Source organism: Xiphias gladius, chromosome 3, assembly GCF_016859285.1.
Source record: "Xiphias gladius isolate SHS-SW01 ecotype Sanya breed wild chromosome 3, ASM1685928v1, whole genome shotgun sequence".
NCBI classification, from domain to species: Eukaryota; Metazoa; Chordata; class Actinopteri; order Istiophoriformes; family Xiphiidae; genus Xiphias; species Xiphias gladius.
The window spans coordinates 13,342,636-13,360,551 of record NC_053402.1 but is presented as its reverse complement, the minus strand read 5'-3'; the positions used below and the strand labels follow the sequence as shown (position 1 = coordinate 13,360,551).

Here is a 17,916-nt window from a genome sequence, read left to right as displayed (position 1 = left end):
GTTGCATAATCACAAACGATCCTGCACAAAGGGGCCTTTTGTATTGCATAACTGCACCGGTCACTTGTATTATTAAAACTTTACCCATGCATTATTTTTCTATTGCAGCTCGACCCCGAGCAGGAATGTAAACACACAACATGGCTGGAGGAGGACAGGGGAGGTTATTATGTAATCCTTAGATTCTAAAAAGAAGAAAGGCTTCGTGGAGAGTCGGTATTTGACTCTGTGTGCGTGTGTCTGCAGTGCAGCACTGTGTAGCAGGGAAGGGCGTCAATTATGTGATATTTAAATACAATGTGTCTGCAATAGGCTTTGTGGTATTTCCAGCACAATGAGTAAGCTCTTAAAGAGGACTCTCTCTCTCTGCAGGCCTGTGTCACTAAGACTCAGCAATTGTCCGTACATTATTCCCATACAGTATCATTTAAATAGACCAGTCCAGACACAACAAAGCTGCAATTACACATTTGTCCATAGCTCAACTTTTATGAATGAGCTCTAAATACTGACCTTTCATGACACTGCCAAATGCTGTGGGAGTCCTCCAGTCTTCGAGGGGATCAGAAAGAAACACAGACCACTTGTCTGTAGAAAAGTGTTTGATTATTCATGCAAAAGCTGCTTTAGATCAATAAATTACATATATGATCACTGCTCTTTTTTATGTCCTTTCTAGTTAAATCAGACAAACCAAGGATACCACACTGTAGTGTTCCCACCTTTTCTTTCGCGAATAAATCTGCTCTCTGAACTCCCCTGTGATCCTGGTCCAACGGACGATCTAGAGCCACAGAAGCAGCCTCCGTGGCTTCTGGCTTAAAAGTGCACAAGAGCAACATCAACCATCAAATCTCGAAGGCCAGCGGGCGAAACCCCTGAAGGAACCACGGCTGTAACCACACAGGAAAACGGAACGACACCACCCAGGTCGCAAATCTGTATAGATCTCGGGGACCAGGGATTTGTCATTGCTGGTCTACAGTCTCGCAAGAATTACCTCAACTTTAGGTCCGACTCATCCTCGACCTCTGTCAAAATTTCAGCCTTTAAAGCCACCAGTCTCTCTCCTCTCGTTCCCTGGGATTTCGCGTTGGAAATGCTTTCCTCTAACCCGTTGAAATTGGAAAAATAATTCGGTTTATTAACTTAAAATTCGACTAAAGGTGTGTTTTTTTAATTTTTTAAATTTTTTTTTGCCGCTTTATAATCGGGACGACTTTTTAAATCGACGAATAAAGAATGTATTTTCAGTGTCCTTTGGTCTGTGTGAGCTGCTGAAACCCCCTGAGGGTAATATAATTATATACCTATCTATCTATCTATATGACAACCAATCGATTCATCCAGAGAGGCAGCTGAAGCCACGAATGACGACACTGCACATTTTCTAAGTTGTGAAACTCAACTGATACGAGTGGATGTGAGCGGAATTTTAGAAGCCATGAACACACAGCTCGCATGTCTCCCTGCCTGTCCCCGTCCGCATGGAGGCTGTCTCTGGAGGCCTTCCATGGCTTTGAACCCACCGTGCGAGTCTGTCGTGCGTCGGTAGGGAAACTGAAAACGTCGTCGAGCAGGGGAACATATTTATAGACCAAGTGTGATGTTTCACATTCCCCCTTTATCGCCGTACCCACCGGCAGCCCGCACAGAGCCGGCTTTCGTCGTCGCGCAGTGCAGCCTCGTGTGGGACCGTGTCGGCAGAGGGATCCCCTGGCTGATTTAAAGCCCCCTGCCCGTGACCCGGCGGAGGCCCTGTTGCGCCTCAGTAAAAATCCAGCACATGTCTGAGAATAAAAACACAGGGCCCTTTCATTAATTAAGGCCTCGGTCTGTTCCCCTCTCTGGATTTCTCTCTCCAAAAACTTCATAAAAGAGGGGGGATGCCCTGAGTGGAGCTTTCATTTCTTTGAAGTGAGAATGTATCTTTATCAAGAAAGGATGTTAAAAAGAAATAGATCGAACCTAAACAAACAATCAAAAAAACACAACAGAATAGTTAGATATAGAGAGGCTGTGCTGCTGTGTATGATCTAACTCAAAGCATGCGCTGAAATATGGCAACACTGCAGGTCAGAGCCTCACGACTCCACCGCTTCTCGCTGCGCGGTTTTTGGTGCCCGAGCCACCTTCGGCGGAAAAATGTCGCCCGGTAAGCGGGACAGTGGACAGCGAGCCGCGCGCGGCAGTTGCCCAGACGCCAGAGAGCCCGACACGGTTCCCACAGAGCCAGCTCTGTTTATTCATGGGTGGCTGTCGCCATTGCGGCTCCTGGAGACTCACTTTTCACCGACTCCCGGCCAAATATGGAGAACCGCTGCAGCAGCAGCAGCAGCAGCTTGCAGCTTGCAGCTTGCAGCGTGCAGCTTCTCGCAGCCCGTGCGAAGCTGCCTTCCTCCAGCACGCACCAGCCGCCTGCCTCTATGAACAGGAACCGTGCGGGCTATAGCCATTATAGTGCCGACAGGAAATGTCGGTCTACGAGCTATGACTATCAAAATGGTGGTGCATATTTCGACGGCAGCCACAACGCATCTTTTGTCCGCGGCGCGCCCGCCTTTGTCTGCTCCACGGCGGGCGGAATTGAAACGGACAGATAGCGGCAAACGCACCAGTCCATCAGTCACGATCTTGAGCAGTGACCGAGAGCGGAGACGGGGGCGAGACTCCTCAGGGGACGGACGGACGGACGGGCGGGCAGGCGGACAGGCTGCCTCCCTGTTAATGTTGGGATTTCATTTCACACATCTGCAAACACATGACCCCGCATCTAATCAGCTGAACAGATAATGGCAATTAATTAATAAATCCAACCCGCCTGTTTGCTTCCACGGGTGTCATTTAAGGCAAAATCCTGATTCCGGATTTTCAGAGGAGTTTGAACAACATGAAGTACAGCTCAGAAAGGCTGAAGGAAAAAAAAAAATAACGCAGAGAAATGTATTTGTGGGCAACGTTTTTAGAGAAATACTAAGATTTGGTGGTAAAATCCGTGTCGAATAACCAGGAGGGGGGGGGGGGGTCTGTCACACTGTCACCTTTCAGCCCCGATGCGCCCAAAAAAGCTGCAACGTCTCTTAAAACCGCCCAAAAAGCGGCCGGGTAATTTTGACGTCGGTCCCCCAGACAGAAAGTCTGGTGGTGGTAGATGAGCGACGAGGGGGGCTGTAGACCTGCTCCCTTCGTTTAGCGCAGGGGCTCTCGCCGTACAGGATGCATCCATGTTGGTCTGATCATTTTTTTGAAGAGACGAACCGGAGAAAGCAAGAAAATCCGAAAAAACCAGGGTCCGAATCTGAAACTGGAAAAATGCCGTATTTCCAGTGTTGTGCAGGTGCTCTGCTGTGTTTAGAGCCTTTTTAATAAATTAATCAATTATCCAAGTGGCATCCATTTGACCTTCCGTTCAGGGCAGTGGTAGGAGGATGTGGCTGGCCTGGAGGTTTTTGCGGGCACAGAGACTTTTAAGATTAAGATGCCCTCGGGTTTCTTCCCCGCAGAACGTGAGATTTGGGCTAAATTTCTTATTCTTATTTTCATTTTATTTTCATTCATCATTTAAAATGTGTAGCTGATGGATGTGGAACATTGAGGCCCACAGAAAATGACGAGAAACGGAGGCTACAGCTCGTCACTCCTGTTTTCCCACATGGTTGTGATTTATTTGTGTGATCAATGTTCCGAGTGAATGTTCTCATCACCATCATATAGTTGTTCAGTATATTCCAGAAAAGCCTGACTGCTGGGCTAAGATTATTATTATTATTATTATTATTATTATTATTATTATTATTATTATGTTGTTGTTGTTATTATCATTATTATTGTTATTGCTATTATTATTGTTGTTGTTATGATCATTATTATCATCATTATTATCATGACCATAATCATAATCATAATCATAATAATAATTTACAGAATGAAGAAAATACAAATATCTAATGTTCAATTAAATTCTAAGTGCTTAGAATGAACTATGAAGTAAACAAACACCAGAAACAAATAATAAAATGACAACAATAATAATAATAATAATAATAATAATAATAATAATAATGTTTCCAAACTGTTAATAATATCCCAACAGTTGTAGGCTTAAAAGAGTCTTACCACCGCCGTCACTGAGGAATAAGCGAAACCTTTTTTTAAAAAAATCTCTGTGAACTAAGACACAACAGGCCATCATGACCATATTTACGCAAGAAGGAAAGAAGACGAAGATTAAAACAAAAAGATTAAATATAACGAGGTGTCTTTATTGTCTACAGATGCACAAAACCTCCAGAATTGATGACAAAAATACACCAAGCTCTCAGTATGTTTTTGAGGTTGTTTTTACATAAACCAGGGGCAATTTAACAAGTTTAAGGCGGAATTTAATTTTTTGTTTTTAACAGCTTTGCAGGCACCACAACACTGGGTGACCTCCCGCGTACCGGGCGAAATCTACACCCCAGCTCTCCCGCTTGAGCAGTTTGCTGCTCCCAAAATTCGGAGCTCGCCCAGGACTTAAGTTTGACGAGCTCAAAATGCCACTTCGCCCATCAGGATAAAAACTGCGTCGATTCCATTCACTTCTGCGTGGTTCGGCGTGGAGCAGCCAGAGCGAGGGCGCTCACTCTGGGGGCCACATTCACCGCTCCTGTCACCTGGCGCGACGGTACCTCTGCGTTACAAAAATTAATTCATTCTATTTTTTTTTTTTTTTTTTAAATCGCTCCCATATAAATGGCGCTTTTCGTTAATCGGACGAGCACATATCGTTCGGTGTGTGCGACGGACTGAGCATGTGCGGGAATAAAATGTAAATCCTTTGGAATTCTCATCCAAAATCGACCGACTCAAGGAGAGTTGTTTTTTTTTTTTTTTTAACTGCCTGAGTTTCCGTCAGTGCTTCTTGTTCCTGGGACACGACTCTGTGTCTACAGGTTGAATAATCTGCATAGAACCGCAAAAGGCAGCGTCTCGTTTCAGGGACGGGACCCACTGCGAGTAACATCTTAATTTCGCCACCCAGCGCAACAGTCCAATTACGCCGGAGATTGCGAGACAGCCCCCCCCCCGCGATCCTTTCCTTTCCCTTTGATACTCGGCGGCGTGGACCTGAAACGGGGGGGATCTGTAAATCAAACCGTGCTGTCGCGGACGGTGTTTAAAAAGTTCTCTGAAACAATCAGCTGTGAACCCGCGGGCCAGTCACGGTGGGTCTGGGGGGTTACTTACACCGACCATGCAAAACTTTGTACCTCACGTATCCTCGAGCGGGACACACATCTGGCCATTTACTGCCCCATTTGGTACATTTTTTTATGGAGAGATTTTTTTTTTTAACATATTAGTTTGAATTTTATGGTCGAATTATTGTTTGTTTTTTTGTTTTTGTTTTTTGTTTTTTTACATGTCAAGACTAATATTCACCGATTCTTGGTGTGAATGGGCTCAGTTCGAGGGTGAAGCATTTTATCAAATTGGCCATTCTTCTCTCTCACTGCTCGTTTGAATGTTGTCGAAATGAAACTATTATTTCCTTTGGCCTGGACTCTTCGGACCCCCCCCCCTCCTCAGGTACGTCCGGGGTCCGTGGATCAGCTCCGGGAGCGTCTGACTTCGCTGGCTCCAATGTGCCACAGATTCCTGTACAGCACCCAGAGCAGCGGGGCTCCTCCCCCTCACTCAGAAACCCGGAGCACGTAGCAACAACTGAGCCAATGTGCTCCACCGCGATCCGTCCTACCGACGGCGGCGCCTGGCAACAGAAAAAGACGTGATGACGTCCTCTCCAGATTGCGTATTATGGGATGTGCGAAATTAAACAACCCGGAGAGGACACGGGGAAGCCAAAAATAATAAAAGAGACAGAAATAAACGAGGTGCATGGTGAATCATGGAGCTCTCGGCTGTTGGTGAGAGCGTCTTCGCAGCCGAGTCCATCATTAAACGGCGAATCAGACGGGTATTCGCTGCTTTTCTTTACCCCCCCTCCCCTACACACACACACGCGCGCACACACACACACACACACACACACAGGCTGTGTCTCCACACCTATTACGCAACCATTTGTTTGTGCAGCGCCGACAGGCAGTACTCTTATAACCTGACTCTATTGCGGATCTGTTTTGCAGGGTCGCTGGGAATATCTCGTGAAATGGAAGGGCTGGTCTCAGAAGTGAGTATAGCAGCCGAGGCTGGGGAGGGACAGCGCTGCATCCCGGCCGCTCGCACAACTGCAGCCCAGACTCCGTCGTCACTCGGCTTGTGGATGTTTTTTACCCGTTTTCGTCTGCTCTGTGTACCGTAGTGCGGTCTGCTGTGTGTCTGGCGGCTTGTGCGCAGCACCCGGGGGGTGAAAAATGCCTACGCCTCAGCCCCCGCTGGGATGCGTTCGAGTCCACACTAGCTTTAGCAATGGCCGGGTTCACCATGCGTCACAGTCCGCTACGTAGTCTGTAATTGCAGCGTACGCAGCAAGATTGCTTTGGTAAAAGTATTGCACCGAGCGCGTGTGTGCTTGTTTGTGTGTTTGTGTGTGTGTGTGTGTGTGTGTGTGCATGCGTTTGTGTGTGTGCGCGCGTTGACAATGTATGGTTGCCGAACCCCCTCTCCTCTTTGCTGTTGTGACATAGGTACAGCACTTGGGAGCCGGAGGAAAACATTCTGGATGCACGACTCTTCGCCGCCTTCGAGGAGAGGTGAGGGTTTGACAGCGCAGGCAGTAGGCCTCTCCGCAGAGGCGAAATGGCACCGCGCTCTCTGCGCTACAAAAAAAAAAAAAAAGTCCGTGCAAATAGGACGTTTACCCTAAGTTTCAATCTTTAAATCTCACTTTTCGTAACGCGAGTGACGACAGGTGCTTTGCGGAGTGAGATGATTCATTTCCAGCTCAGATAAGTGCAAGATGTGGTGAAGTTTGGATATTACAAGCGAGTTATCTGCTTTATTCCGACACGTTTTTCATTTTAATTGAACTCAGTTCTAACCAAAAAAAAAAACAAAAACAAAAAGCGGCCCGAAAAACCGGGACAATCTAACCCCAATGGCAGAGTTTGGCCCCCGTATGGAAAATGAGTTATCCCGATTTAGTAGTAGAGCAAATAGGAAATAATTAGTTAATGTTTTGGGATGGTTCTTTATATGGTTTTCTTCACCAGGGAGCGCGAAAGGGAGCTGTTCGGGCCGAAAAAGAGGGGACCCAAACCCGAAACATTTCTCTTGAAGGTGAGTGAAACTTTTGATGGTTTCCATTTCATCCTCTCGCCTTTTCCGAGGCGGCTAAAAATGTCACAGATGATGGGTCCATATCCATGATATGACAACTAGGATCGTATTAAATGTGAAAGTGTTACCCTGTGCTTTAGATTCGCTTAAAGAAAAACGAAAAAATGGTGGAATGGCAGTTGTAACCCAAAAGGGAAATCACTAATTTATCAAATGATTTTCATGAGGTAAAGTTGGGTACAGTAATTGTACATTTTAAGCATCCGTAACACATTGTATCGGTTATTATGTAACTGACTTATTTTCATTTCCATTGCCTTGCATTCTTTGGAAAAATACAAAACCTTCAGGACGAGGCCTTGACCGTCCAGTGTAACCAAACAGCTGCTTCTCTTAAACCTTTACATTTCCTCAGAAGTCTTCAGATTTTCATCTCTGGTAAACCTCCTCTCATGAACCGTACTCGCTCTGTCCCCAGGCCAAAGCCAAAGAAAAGACATATGAATTTCGAAGAGAGGCTCCCAGAGGGATCCAGGTCTCCTATCCCGTCCCGGAGCCTGTCATAACACCGAGGGCCCGGGAGGGTTTGCGCGCCGTGGTTCCCACGATCTTCCCGCCGAGCGCCGTCAACAGAGGAGAAAGTGTCCAGGTCCGACCCCCAGAGACCGAGAGGAGGCCCAGACCGACGCCACCAGCTGCCCTGACACTCCAGGAATCCGCCCGGTTCCCCAAAAAGAGAGGGCGCAAACCGAAGCTGCACTTGCAGTATGAGAAAGATAGTGGGAGCGGCCCAGCAGAGCCGGACGCCAAGCGGAATAGGTTCCTGGAGGAGCCGGTGTCACACGGTCTGTCCAAAATGACCCGGCGCCTGCATCACCACGGAGAGACGTCAGACCACAGCCTCGTCCAGCTGACCAAGAGGTTTCAGGAGGAGACCACGATAACACCCAAATCCAGCAGCGAGCAGAGACACTTGGGGGACGCGGGCCTGTCTTACACCTGCGCCTTCAGTCCAGATGGGCGTAAAAGCGATCAGAGGGGCCACAGGACTTACTGTCTGAGCAGGATGTCTGGCCCTCGGCCCGGCAAGCTGACGCACTCCGCCGAGCACCGCAGCCACCAGGTGAAGGAGTGCCGCCTGCCCCGGGACCCATCCGCTGTCATCTCCCCACAGTCCGAGTCCATCCACGATTCATCCGCGCGGCCAGCCTCGTCCTGGACCCCCAGTCTCGCCAGCCTGGACACTGTGACGGTGACAGATGTCACCATGAACTTCCTGACAGTCACCATCCGAGAGAGCAGCACGGACAAGGGCTTTTTCCGAGATAAAAGATGAGTATGTGCGTTGGAGGTTTAGGTCAGAGGAGGCTAATATACGCCCAAATAATTGTTTAACAAGCTACTAACTAACAGGCCTACTGTAATACTATATTTTTTCTATGTAACTTTCAAAAGTGTACATACAAATATTTAATACGCTGCTGAAAGAATAAAACAAGACAGTGACATTGCAAATTTAAGGGGTATTTTTGTTGCGCTTGATACCACCGCTATCATCTTGTTAAGACTTTACACAATGGCTTTGTCTTTTTTTTTTTATCTTTTTTTCTTTTTATTTGTATTATAAAACTGTGCAACCGCGCTGTTTATAAAAACCAAGTTAAACACGTTACAAACTGACATCTTCTCAAGTTTCATTTCCAGTCGTTACCAGTCATATCTTTCACCCTTCCAACCAAAAAGCCACACGAAGGGGCCAAGATGAGGTTCTGAATAGGAAGTTAAAATACTTTTACTTTGTCGTGTATCCATGCATATTGATAAGGATGTTTGCAGCCAACAGAATCGTGTCAAATAATCGAAATAATCAACGCCACGTAGAGTTACTGATGTTAGATCAGAGGAAAATTAAACTCCAACTTCATCATATTTAGAATACCTAAATACATTTTGTGTGCGTTCCTAGTCCTAATCTAAAAATGCTTATTTAGACTACGCAATATATATATTTTTGTAAAGGTTTTACTGTTGTTCTATGTAGAGGTCACGTTCCAACAGACATGTCTGATGATTCCTGCTGAGCAAGTTTCGGGTTTGTATGAATTATTCAAACGGGGGAAAGAATTGAACAGATGCAAGTGATCAAATGTGCTCCTTTGGATTGATTAAAAATGGATATTTTCCCGTAGCAGTTTTGTATGAGGAGCTTTCTTTTCACGCGAGACTGCACTGAAATACACATCAGCACATCTGTACATTAGTATGACAAAAAAAGAAAATAAATAAATGAATGTTTCTGTGACTCACCTGGGTCGGTTGAAACCACGAAGGCCTGATCTCAAACTGAAGGAGGAATTTGATTTTAGATTTATTCAGAGTTTCCATCTTTTTAAAGTACCAGTGGCAAAAAGCTGTGAACCGGGTCTCACGGGAATGAAAACAAACCCTAGAGTTGTGATTATTCACTGGGCCTTATTGTAAAATCGAGACCTACAGGACATATATTTTCTTGCTTCGTTATCACCATCACCATCCCCAGTGTCACCACCGCCACTTTCGCTGACAAATCCCACATGGAAGGACTGGGGTCAGGCCTCAAGGCAGACGGCGAGTCGTGGCGGGGCGAGTTGATTTTTGACACTTTTAATTGACTCGGAGGACGCCGCAAATGATTGTGACAGTATCACACCATGACACCAGTGAGCCATATGTCTGCCGTCTGGTCCTAATCTCTAGTCCTGGTCTCGGGGACACACGACCCAGAGCGACCTTCCGGTACCCCTGTAAGAGAACTCCGTCTGGTTTCCGGCTCACTAATGGTGAGACGACGCACACCACTGCGATATTAAAGCTGTGCGAGGGGTTAATATCTAACCTTGGTATTGCAGTTTAATGGAAAATGAAAGTGAAGCATCAGTTTCCAGAGATGTGCTTTGAAGCATACTCATTAAAAATAAAATACACTCATCGTCTGTTATGCTGTCAGTCTTAACAACCGCATTCATTTCTAGACTGTATTTTCATATCCGTGGTGACATCGGTGATTATATTCGGGATCTCGTCCACACTTCAAGATGTAGTGACTTGAGCAGCAAGGGTTTCCCCCTGCAGGCTGAGACAACATCTGGCCGATTTCTCCATATGGCTGTAATTTACTGAACGACGTACCCATCAAAAAAAAAAAAAAAAAAAGCCTCAGCCCTTTGATCTGATGCCCATCCATACAAAGCCATAACCGAACCCCGCGAGGAGCTGCAGCCACCAGCCCCTCAGTCGGGCCTGCGTGGTTACGATCCACAGAGTTTAGCCTCCACAAGATGTCGCCACCGGCAAGACCTTGAAACGGTGCCAAATCATTACTCTTGGTCTCATCATCTTAATGTTGCGCATGGAGCCTGCAGGTTAAAATGAACTGAAACCACTCATCGCTTGTGGATTCATGGGCAGTGAAAGCGGGCCAGACATTCCAGCTCGTATCCGTCTGAAATATTGGCGGTTGTTGAGACACAGCTCTCTCTCTCTCTCTCGCTGTCGGTTGCTTCGGGCTGGAAAACCCTCCGGCAGACTTCATTTTGCCTTCCAGATGTGAGGGCACCGTGCGCTGCTCCATCCCGCCACTAGATGAAGCTCAAGCACAGAAACACAGACACTCGTATACTTTTTATTGTTTTTTTTTAAATTCTCTATTTTCTTTTCTTTATTTCTTTTTGTTCTTTTAGTCAGCATTTCTGAAATGATCATACCGAGATTCGGTTGCTCTTATAGAGTCGGTCGGTCACACAAAATTGAAATTTTGATTCCACTTACTTTTCATTTCATTTTTGCGATTCTCATGTAGAAGAAAACAGCCAACAGTTTAAGAGAATTCAATTGTATTGATGACAGCTAAGAACTTCAGTAAAGTGAAATGATAAAAACCGCTGAGAGGCGTTTAAAGTGGATGAATTACTGTGCAAAAAAAAAAAAGGCGCACTGATGTTAACAGATGGCTGAGGGCTTTCAAACTCATTGTCTCTGTAGCGGGGAAAGACAAAGACCTGCAGAGGCCAGCGATCCCCCAACCACTGGATCAGCTCTAATTAGAGAATGAGGGAGAAAGTGTGCGTGTGTGTGTGAGGGAGAGAGAGAGAGAGAGAGAGAGAGAGAGAGAGAGAGAGCATTCAGTGAAGATGAACCAAGTAGATGCCGCAGAGCGCTTGCACTCTCAATATCTCACAGGCGAAACTTTTTCTTTTTGAAAATTTTTTTTTTTTTTTGGTTTTGCTTTTTTTTAGCCATGCGCCACCGTCCACTTCTCTCCGGCTTTTTATCTGCGTGTGGGTGAGATGTTGCCTAATGTGATAGTTTCGCTGTATTTTCTGGCTCTCCAGTTGCGGCACTGTGCGGCTGATCTGTGCAACTGGACTGGAAGGTGAGGGGCTCCCCTGATTTTCATGCATGTTGAAACAGAGAAGGGAAAAGGGAAAAATAAAACAACAATTTGAAAGGCACAGCAGCACTGTCTAACAGGGTGATATTTAGAGAGGGTTTAAAGTTGTGACTTGATGACTTTATTAATGTTTAATAAATAATTTGCTAATACTTTATGTATTGGTTAAAAGACATTAAGACGAACAAAAATTTGAGTGTCTATAAGTTGTGAAAATCCACTTTGACTGGTCCATTTATTAACAACATTAACACAAGGCTTGAAGGATTAAAACCCTTTTATCAATGGCCTTAGAACATTTATAACTGCGGGCCTGCTGCCTTATGAGAAAGTGAGAAATCCGCGAACATTTATTCATGGACTACCAACATTTATAACTGCATAATTAGCGAATAGAAAGGACAAACACCAACCAATTGGATTTCTTTTTTCACCCTGGTCACCTCAAATCTGTTTAATGGAGGGATCTATAAAGCACTGGTAAATGATTTATTTACCATTGAGAAAGCCATTAGTACCGATGTCGTCCGTGCCACACACAGCAGCATTTGAAATTTTTGGAAACCTCTTTCACGCCCTTGAATTACTAATCAGTCGTTTTTCCCGCTGAATCCAGCGGTTTCGCAGCCGGCGTGGATTCCAGGATCGTACTCCAGGTCCGGCTGCGCTGCACAGAGGGCTCGGTGAGGTGGGTCTACCCGGGCCAGGCTCTCAGGGTGGTTCTGGAGCCCAACCTGTCCTCCAGCCTGCGCACCACCGTCTGCATCAAGCCCTCTCCCTCCTTCCGCGGGGCCAGCGTGTTCATTGAACGGGCCGGCGAGCTGGAGCTGCTGGTGACGGACGGCGAGCGGCCGCAGCGGGTGTTCTGTTTCCGGGCGGATGGACCGCACAGGCCCGCTATCTACCTCCATGCCCGCCCGCAGAGTGATGGACACTGGAGCAGACGCGCGATGGGCTTCAGATATGAGCTGCTGGGCAACAGGAGTGCTGCGCCGAACTCGGGCCACAGCGGGCTGCAGAGTGAGCACATCCTCTCTGGTTTTGCTTGATGGAGATCAGTCCTACTTTGGACGGTACCCCTGCGACAGAACGCCCGTTATAAAGGGTTTGGTACAAGTTGTAACTAATGGCTTTGTTCATGTTTGATCCGTTGTTTGCCCAAGATAAGTAAGATCATTTATGAGCAGTAGTGGAAGAAGGAGTCAGATCCTTTACCCGAGTAAAAGTACCAATTCTAAGTCTGAACAGTAACTACAGCTGTCAGATAAATGCAGAGGAGCAGGAGGATGAAGTGGAATAAAAATCGAAGTACTCGTGCACAACTAGCAAAAAATTTTACTCAACTTGCCCACAGCACTTGATCAAATGTACTTAGTTACTCTCCACCTAATAGCGATTCAAAAGACCAGTTTTTGGGGTTGCCAGGTGGTAAAAAATCTCTTTGACTGATTGGACCATATCAACCTTTTACCTTCTGGAAAAAGGCCGCAGAAGCTCTGGACCAAAGTCCTTTTAATAACAACTTATTAAGCATTTATCACAGAGCACTCAACTTTTATAACTGAATTATTGACTAATAGAAAAGACCAACATCAACAAAAAGGATTTCCACAGCCTGGCAACCCAAAATTTGTTCTTATTAAGGGCTAAAAATTGATCTAGAAATCCTTAGAGAACAATGAATGAACTATTAATAAAGCCATTAGTTACAACTTTGTCAAGTTGTATAAAGTTACCCTTATAAAAGGTCCAAATAATCAGCTCATGACTATTAGTAGTTGGTTCAAATTACTGGTGAGTGGAGTGTGAGGGACTTTAACTGACCAATCCTGATTCCTACTTTAGAAAAAAATAGTGGTTATTTAATTACAGACCCCTCTTTTTTCCGACTGGAGCGTGCAGCTGTTGGTCGGTCTTGTGTTTTGTCTGGCTGTCTGGTTTCCATCGAGGGACAAAGCAGAGAGGACAGAGCGGACCACAGGGCCACTGGAGGGCACCGGGCCAAGGGGCCTGAATTGAGACTGCAAATACTTTGCAGATTCCACAAATGCCTCATCATTGTGCATGTGTGTTTATTAGCATTTATCAATGTGTGAGGGCCCGTCCCAAAGCGGTGATGTCATTCTGTGTCCATAAAGGGCAGTGGCCGGTTTAGCTTTTCTGTATCGCCGGTCTGGCAGAGTGTTTGACTCCTGCGTTGGTACGGAGGTCAGTCAATTAGATACAATAGGAGTCAAACACAGGGTCAAGGCTCGTGGGGGGCGGGGGGTTTTGATCTGCAGGCGGTGCGGTGGGCAGAGCACTTCAAGGAACAGCATTCCTTCCTCTGAACCGTGGTTTCTTGGCTCTGTGATGTGAGGAAGGAGGTGAATGGGGCTGGTACCTGTGTGAGAGTTCAGGTCAGGGAAGTGACAGGGTGGGAGAAATCACACCCATCAGTCATAGAGCTTTGGTTCACGCGTGGTTTTTGGGAGAGGTTGGCCATGAGCGACAGAGGAAAGTTGAGAAAATTATACCTGGCAAAATGATTTGATGCAGGTATCCATCATCTTAAAGGTAACTATGCCAAATGGCAAAAAAAAAAGGCTACTTCTTCATTTTCTTTACTGATTTTCTCTGACCACAGCTTCTTGTCGACCCTGCAATGATACAGAGCTCCTGATGGCCATCTGTAACAGTGACTTTGGTAGGTACATATATAACCGTACTCTGCAAACCCCAAATCTGCTACTTACTGAACTATAAAACACATTGACAGAGCACCATTAAATTCTTACCAAGATACGATTGGAGCTTTCCTGCCCTCTCCGTATCTTTCATGTTCTTTATCACTGTTTCTTTACAACCGTAATGTAAGGTAGTTGCCAAACTGCAAAAACCTTAGGAAAATATGAGTGAGATTTGGTCTGAGAGACAAATGGTGGGTGTGTAAATGGCATAACAAGTCCTAGATAGATATGTTTCCAAATGATCTCAGTTGTTGAAAGTAAATTTAGTACAATCATTCAAGTATTGTACAGTGTATGAAATAAATTTAGAGTTTGATTTCCATGCTTTTGTCTCACACAACCACCATGTTCATTTTAAGAAAAGGGAAAGCACGTGAGCAGCAAATGTTCACGAGGGTAAAGAAGAAAAATAAAAGACAGAAAAGAAAGAATGGATGTAGGAAACTAAGTGGATTTGGAAATAAGGGGATTTTTATAGACGTTTCCCTGATTGTTTTATTGGATTTTCTTTATGTACTGAATGTGTAAACACGGTAATGGGACTTCTGCCTTTTCTTTTTCAGTGGTCCGAGGCTACATCAAGAATATCTCCCACAACTCCGAAAGTCAGACTTCGTCGGTCGAGGTGTCGGCGGCGAGGGTGTACTGGCAGCGCAGTGGAGTGTTCGAGCGAGAAGCGGCGCCAGGCGCGTCTTGGCATGGGAGCATCCACGCACTCCTGCAGTGCCACGTGAAGCCTGGGGACGGAGAGTTTCTTTTCACAGGGTCCGAACACTTTGGGGAAGCTTGGTTAGGGTGTGCCCCGCGATACAAAGACTTCCTGTCTGTCTACCAGACTGCCCGGGCGGCACGTCGGAATTCCTGTGACTTCCCTTTAGACTGAGGGAGTGTGTTTATTTTAGCACCACTGAGGCCCATAGTCTTTATCCACGGGCATTCTCACGCCTGCACTGGCATTGTGTGACCCTTGTAATGTTTTATCGCGCCATCAAGGTGGCATCCAGTATGACCAGCAGGGATGAAGCTGCTGAATTTCTGGTGAAAAACACATTGGGAGGAGCAGAACAGGGGCAAACAGCGGGGGCCTCCTGCACTGAGGCTCAGAGAAGGGCCAGCCTTTGTCTCTCTCCCATCACTGCCCTCGGTCCTGGGGGCTAAGAAGGGGTTGGGTTGCTGCTCTCTCTCTTTGTGCTTCTCCCCACATCGACTGTTGTTCACTTCGCTGGCTCCTGTGTGACAGTTGCCCTCTGAACTGAGGTGGGAGGGAAGACTGAAGGACCACCATTTATAATCACCAGTTTGTCTTAGTGAATAGGCTCGAACATACTGTATATGACTGTGGAGTTATTTTTATTCAGGTTCGTCTGTGCTGAAATTTCAATTCCTCTATGTTTTGTCTATTTATAATGTATGTGTTGTAAACTATACATGAAAAATAAATCCTCTCAAGACTCCACTCTACTACTTTGTTTTTTCAAAGGATGATTTGCTACATCGTCCAATTCTTGTAAGAATTGTATTTTTTCTCTTTTTAAAGAACGATTTACCCCCTTTGTCTGTTCAGCTTCCATGGTGCACCCAAGTTTGTATGCTTTTATTTGATTTCAGTATTGAGATGAGCCAAAGAGCCCTTTGCTAGAAGTTTATACTTGACTGGATTCAATAAATCAGATAGGTCTGCCAGTCTTTCACATTTATCATTGAGATCAAATGCTTTAACTCTGCCAAGCCTCCTTGAAAAAGTGAAAGGTGTGATTTTTAAAGGTGTTGTGAATCACACTGAAAGCTGACTTACTTGATTGACTTGGTTGTGGCAGCCAAATATCTTACGCAAACGGTGTTTTAATATACACTAAAATGATGAATATTCAAAAAGAAGTGAACATCTTTGAATTTTATTATCTGATACAAGTCTCCTTTGTTTTTAGCAAAACAAAAAATTCTAAATTTAAATTCCAAACATATTTCTTTGCATTTTTCTTTATCTGGTCAGTTCATATAACTGATGAAGTGTTTAGAAGTGAACTGAGCTCATGAACAGTGCGTAAAAATCTAAATTTCACGAAGTCCTCTAACTCACGAGACCCCTTGAGTCTCTGCACTTTTTCTCATAGGTGGCTTGCGAAAGGCTCAAATGAACTTAAGCCCTCATTTCCCATCGTATGCTGCATAATCCCTGGGTTGTTTTTTTTTTTATGAGAATGGCATCTAGAGCTGAAGTGCCCTACAAGTTTATTTTGGTCCTTTTTTTTCTTCTGCATCCTATCTTTTCCCCTGAAATCGGATTCTTATGATAATAGGATAGCCCTACCCTAAAATGAAATACAAAATCTCCTTAGATGGCCAGGGCACTGAGGAGACTGAATCAGACTTTTCTTTGGAGTTGTGTGGCCCCTGTATCATGGCCCAAGAAGACGAATGGACAGATGTGAGGCCCCAAAAGCCTGGGGATCCTCCCCCTCAGCCCCTCCCAGAAGAGGGGAACAATTAATTGACTTTTAAAGCAACTGCTTTCTTAGCCTATTCCACACTTCTCCTTGGCTGAGCAGGGCTCACAAATTGGTGTGTTGAACTTTTTATGGGGACTAAATAGCTGCCAATGAAAGTGTAAATGACTGTGGGGTGAATGGGGCCCACACAATGGCCCTGCAGTGACAAGGCCTCTCGCAGACATAATGACCATTGTCACGGCTGCTGTCATCTAGAAACCATCAGGGCTCATGAATCCAGGGAGCCAGAGGAGGGCCGAGCCCTCAATCCATGCACATTTTCTCTTCTTGTGTATGTGAACTATTTTAACCATAGTTCATATTTCTCAGTATCTTTTCTCTTCATATGCATGTCGCCTGTGTCTGTCTCAGCACAAACTTGATAAGCTGCATACATATTTAAGGTGTCCTCAGCCACTAAAAACATACCTCTGGACTTTTGGGGGGTTTTTTTTCTCCATTTCTGGGGCAATTGATGACTTTATTTTAAAAAACAATAGATTACACAAATAACAGATCAATCTTTTAGATCAATTTTACTACGGACTGCTAATATGAAAAATGTTTTCTGGGGACCCAGGGGTAAGACGTGGTTACTGTCTTACTTGGTGAATGTTGCCTAAAAATCAAGCCTTCTACAAACTTTTTTCCTCCTTCAGAAGCCCAGTTTGAAGTCTCCTCCTTCAGTATTGTCCCAGGGGGCCACCATGTCAAATTTCCAAGCAAAATATAGCCTCTCTGCAGGCTTTTGAGACCACACAATTCTCATCTCTGGGAATTCCAGCAGGCTCTCATGGGGAACGAGCCCAGGAGGGCTCGGACGGGAGCTGCTGCATGGTGCACCGGCAGGAGTCCGCCAAGACTGGGGGGTAATTAGTTTATCCCACCGCCTGGTCTGCTTTCCCATGTGGGCCACTGCTGTGTGGAGGCTTAGGGCTACAATATGGAAACAGCATGATACCCTCCAGTGCCGAACAGGCATTCACTGCTCCGGCTATAGAGACCGGGGACGGGGTACCGGGAACACAATGCTGGAGCAGAGATG

The 17,916-nt window shown here is 45.6% G+C and overlaps 2 protein-coding genes across 2 annotated transcripts; both read left to right on the top strand.

Annotated features, from left to right (window-relative positions):
- Nucleotides 1–5,739: 5,739 nt before the first annotated feature.
- On the top strand, nucleotides 5,740–10,247 carry cbx8a (chromobox homolog 8a (Pc class homolog, Drosophila)). Its single transcript, XM_040118551.1, has 5 exons — nucleotides 5,740–5,959; nucleotides 6,132–6,175; nucleotides 6,633–6,698; nucleotides 7,158–7,224; nucleotides 7,703–10,247. Exons 1-5 carry the CDS (start codon nucleotides 5,891–5,893, stop codon nucleotides 8,558–8,560), a joined length of 1,104 nt encoding a protein of 367 aa, XP_039974485.1. The 5' UTR covers nucleotides 5,740–5,890; the 3' UTR covers nucleotides 8,561–10,247.
- A 1,302-nt stretch (nucleotides 10,248–11,549) lies between these two features.
- On the top strand, nucleotides 11,550–15,708 carry LOC120788107 (meteorin-like protein). The gene is made up of 4 exons (XM_040123637.1): nucleotides 11,550–11,635; nucleotides 12,270–12,673; nucleotides 14,280–14,339; nucleotides 14,946–15,708. The coding sequence occupies exons 1-4, from the start codon at nucleotides 11,550–11,552 to the stop codon at nucleotides 15,263–15,265; spliced, it is 870 nt and encodes a 289-aa protein (XP_039979571.1). The 3' UTR covers nucleotides 15,266–15,708.
- The last annotated feature ends 2,208 nt before the right edge of the window (nucleotides 15,709–17,916 follow it).

Excerpts from the sequence above, each read along its gene's own strand:
- LOC120788107 (XM_040123637.1), top strand. The coding sequence starts at position 11,550 with ATGTTGCCTAATGTGATAGTTTCGCTGTATTTTCTGGCTCTCCAGTTG. Across the intron at positions 11,636-12,269 it reads CTGTGCAACTGGACTGGAAG|CGGTTTCGCAGCCGGCGTGG; the intron begins GTGAGGGGCTCC and ends CGCTGAATCCAG. Across the intron at positions 14,340-14,945 it reads CATCTGTAACAGTGACTTTG|TGGTCCGAGGCTACATCAAG; the intron begins GTAGGTACATAT and ends TTTCTTTTTCAG.
- cbx8a (XM_040118551.1), top strand. The coding sequence starts at position 5,891 with ATGGAGCTCTCGGCTGTTGGTGAGAGCGTCTTCGCAGCCGAGTCCATC. Across the intron at positions 6,176-6,632 it reads TGGAAGGGCTGGTCTCAGAA|GTACAGCACTTGGGAGCCGG; the intron begins GTGAGTATAGCA and ends GTTGTGACATAG. Across the intron at positions 6,699-7,157 it reads TTCGCCGCCTTCGAGGAGAG|GGAGCGCGAAAGGGAGCTGT; the intron begins GTGAGGGTTTGA and ends TTTCTTCACCAG.